Consider the following 3294-nt stretch of genomic DNA (forward strand, 5'->3'; position numbering starts at 1 on the left):
AATATAAAATAATTAAGTTTATTTGATAATAGGTAAAGATGATTTTAAAACTAATTAAATCATATAATTTTGTAGTTAAATATGTCTCGTATAAAATGGGGAAAAAGAGAAATAAATATTTAACGAAAGATGTGTTCGTATTTTTATTTAAAGTTAACTTACATAATTTAAAATAATACCTGTATAGGAGGTGAATGTGTTTTCCCAGAATATTTCCTATCTCTTTATTTGATCAAAACTTTGGATGGCAATGCAGCCCAGCCCACAACTCAATTGGACCAAAAACTTGTAAACGGGAGGAGATGATGCCGGATAAGATCAGTGCGTTTTTTTTTCTTTTTGTGGAACTTTGATTGATTTGATAATGTGAAGGAAAGTACGAGAAAGTGGTAACGAGGAGCAAAAACAAATCGAAGAAGGAGAAATGGGAAGTTCATCGAATGATGATTTCTCGGTGGTGGTGCTTGCTTCAGATTTGGGTGTTGACGCGCGTCCTTTCTTAGCAAACCAAGACAGAGAAATCGAAGACCAAGATAACTGGCATGACTGTTCTCAGGATTTCTCTGATGAAGATTTCTCCGACCTCGATGTCCTCCACTTCTTCCGCTTCCAGGGCTCTGATAAATCTGGTAATCGCATTATCCGCATCGTTGGAAAGTACTTTCCCGGTAAATACACCAACCCCCCTTTAACAATTTTTCTTTATTTTTTACTTTTAATTTTGGGTTTTACACGTTTGAAGTTTTAGCTTGTAATTTGTGTTTGATTTGCGAATTTGGAATTTTTATTTTTTCAGTAAGTTTAGTTGGATAGGCTGTAATAGTTGGAACATGTCGAAATGAATTAGGTAAATGCGTTGGATTCTGGTACGTTAACAGTGCAAGGATGTCGATGATTTGAGCTGTTAAAAGCTGATGTTCTTTACTCTCTTTGATCAAATAATAATAATAATAATAATAGAAAAGTATTGATTGTAATGTTCTTTTCCTCTCTACCCAATTCCATGGCCTTCTTCAACCTTTATCTTGTTGATGATTTACTTGTGATAGAGAACCCTGTTGCCTTACCAATTTCTACGACTTTCTGGCATATGATTTTGAATTTCTACCAAGTATCATCCCAGTTCTCCTGTCACCATTGCAACCGTTTTCTAGAAACTAATCTATTCAACTTCACCTAACGTTTGTCACATCATGCAACCCTAAACCCCACTATGGAACTAAGGCTGTGTTTAGCATACAAGATGATGGAGAGGATAGGATAAAATGACCTTCCATTAGGTTTGATATTTACTTGGAAAGGAGGATAGTATCATAAATCAGACGACTTATCCTCTGAGAAGATAAATACTTAATCTTGTTGAAAATGACTGTTTTGATCCTATGGCATAAGATTATGAACTGGATACTAAGCAATGAATATTGTTTTTGTTTTGCTGTTTGGCCCTAAAAGTTTCGTTTTCCTTTAAAAAATTAAAATATTTAGTATAAAATGGTATAGCGAGGGATAATAATGACCAATGACAAAAGCATCATCCTATCCTACACCAAACATGGCTTAGGATGAAATTTATGATATTCTACTTTTAATCCTTTATATGCTTAACATGAGATAGGGTGAGACCATCTAATCCTATACTTTTGCTTATCTTGTCTCATTTTATCCTTTCTACCATACTGTATTCCAAATGCATTGCATTTTAGAATGTCTGAATTCTTCTTTCCATTAGTTGCACTACTTCTGTGCAGCTCAGTGATCAGTGCCTGCGGTCGGGCATTTCATTTCTTTGAAGAGTTTCATTTTGATTATGATTTCATTTTGTGTTAATTGATGCTTTCTTGATTTGTACACATGAGATGATTCCATCTTGAACAAATTTTATAGAGTTTCATCAGGTTTCTGTTGTTCATCTAGGAAATTTTGAGTTGGCTTTTTACAAATTACTTGGTTCTTTGATGATATACAGCTCCTGTTGTTAGTGGGGAGCGGCTGAAGAAATATATATTCCACAAGATATGTAGTGAGTTGCCTGAAGGTCCATTCTGCATAGTTTATGTGCATAGTACAGTGCAAAAGGAAGACAACTCCCCTGGTGTTACTATCATGAGGTGGATTTATGAAGAACTTCCTTCTGAGATCAAGGATAGGCTGCAAGTTGTCTACTTCATACACCCTGGGCTTCGTTCAAGGCTTGTCTTTGCCACTCTTGGCCGACTTTTCTTAAGTGGAGGGTGAGTTGCTTTGAATGTTGCTAGACCATGTCTAGTTTACCAGTGTGGTTATCTAGTAATTTACCCTTAGTCAGATGCAAATGCTTTCTTGTTCTGATCCTTGAACTTACGCATCAAAGCTCCTGCAGCCCATTAAAATATGCTTAATTATTGTATCAATTAGACTAACAGTAAATAGCAATAAATAGATTAAGCAGCCTACTTGGTAATGCAGAGGTTACAGATTTGCTGTTATTTTGGCCTTATTTGCATTAACTGCTTACTTTTTTCTTCCCCAGTTTATACTGGAAGATCAAGTATGTAAACCGCCTACAGTACCTTTGGGATGACATAAAGAAAGGAGAGGTTGAGATTCCTGAATTTGTGCAAAACCATGACAAGGTTCTCGAGCACCGACCCCTAACAGATTATGGCATTGAACCAGATCCTCTTCACTTAACAGAGGTACCTAGTGCAGCCTACTCATTAGGTAGGTATGAAGAGAGATTGGCCTCAAGGGAATTCATGTCTTAGCTATGATATTAAATACACAGCTGAAAACCCACTGAAAAGGTTAGCAAGCTCTGCCTGTAAAAACAAGAATTCGGAATTGTACATAATAGTCTTTTATCCTGTGCCTTATTCACTGAGAAGTCACTGCATTGTACTTTTAAATTACAAAAATTTGATGTTGTATGGTAGACATTTATATATGGATGTATTCTGTTTCATCTCTGATTTAGATGCTAGTTGTCATAGCAAAAATTCTTCAACTTTTTATGTCAGATTCCAGAAAGTTGACAATTAGTTTTTCAAATGGATATTTTTGGCATTTTGTTGGAAGAACCTAACATCTTGCAACGTGATTCTTTCTGCCAATTACAGAAAGAGCTGCGGTTTTTGGTCGCCTAGTGATGAAATCTTAAGAAATCTGGCATTTCCTGGAAGTTAGATGATAAAAGTACAAAGTCCGAAACAAAAAAGAGTGGCTTAAAGCTGAGTTAAACCGTATTGTCACTAGAAATCTATTTTGGTAGCTGTACCTTCTGTTCATAATCATGTACAGGCTGGCTTAACAAATCCA

General features: G+C 35.7%; 1 protein-coding gene across 1 annotated transcript; it reads left to right on the top strand.

Moving 5' to 3' along the window:
- Positions 1 to 221: 221 nt before the first annotated feature.
- Positions 222 to 2952, top strand: LOC110415278 (SEC14 cytosolic factor family protein / phosphoglyceride transfer family protein). The gene is made up of 3 exons (XM_021426873.2): positions 222 to 668; positions 1967 to 2231; positions 2510 to 2952. The coding sequence occupies exons 1-3, from the start codon at positions 425 to 427 to the stop codon at positions 2742 to 2744; spliced, it is 744 nt and encodes a 247-aa protein (XP_021282548.1). The 5' UTR covers positions 222 to 424; the 3' UTR covers positions 2745 to 2952.
- Positions 2953 to 3294: the final 342 nt, after the last annotated feature.

The sequence above is a fragment of the Theobroma umbraticum genome, unplaced genomic scaffold (genome assembly GCF_002168275.2).
Source record: "Theobroma umbraticum cultivar Fairchild unplaced genomic scaffold, ASM216827v3 scaffold_147.0, whole genome shotgun sequence".
Lineage (NCBI taxonomy): Eukaryota > Viridiplantae > Streptophyta > Magnoliopsida > Malvales > Malvaceae > Theobroma > Theobroma umbraticum.

Bases quoted from the DNA above. Each gene is read 5' to 3' on its own strand.
- LOC110415278 (XM_021426873.2), top strand. From the start codon at position 425: ATGGGAAGTTCATCGAATGATGATTTCTCGGTGGTGGTGCTTGCTTCA. The intron at 669-1,966 runs GTAAATACACCA...GATGATATACAG, and splicing joins CGTTGGAAAGTACTTTCCCG to CTCCTGTTGTTAGTGGGGAG. The intron at 2,232-2,509 runs GTGAGTTGCTTT...TTTCTTCCCCAG, and splicing joins CGACTTTTCTTAAGTGGAGG to TTTATACTGGAAGATCAAGT.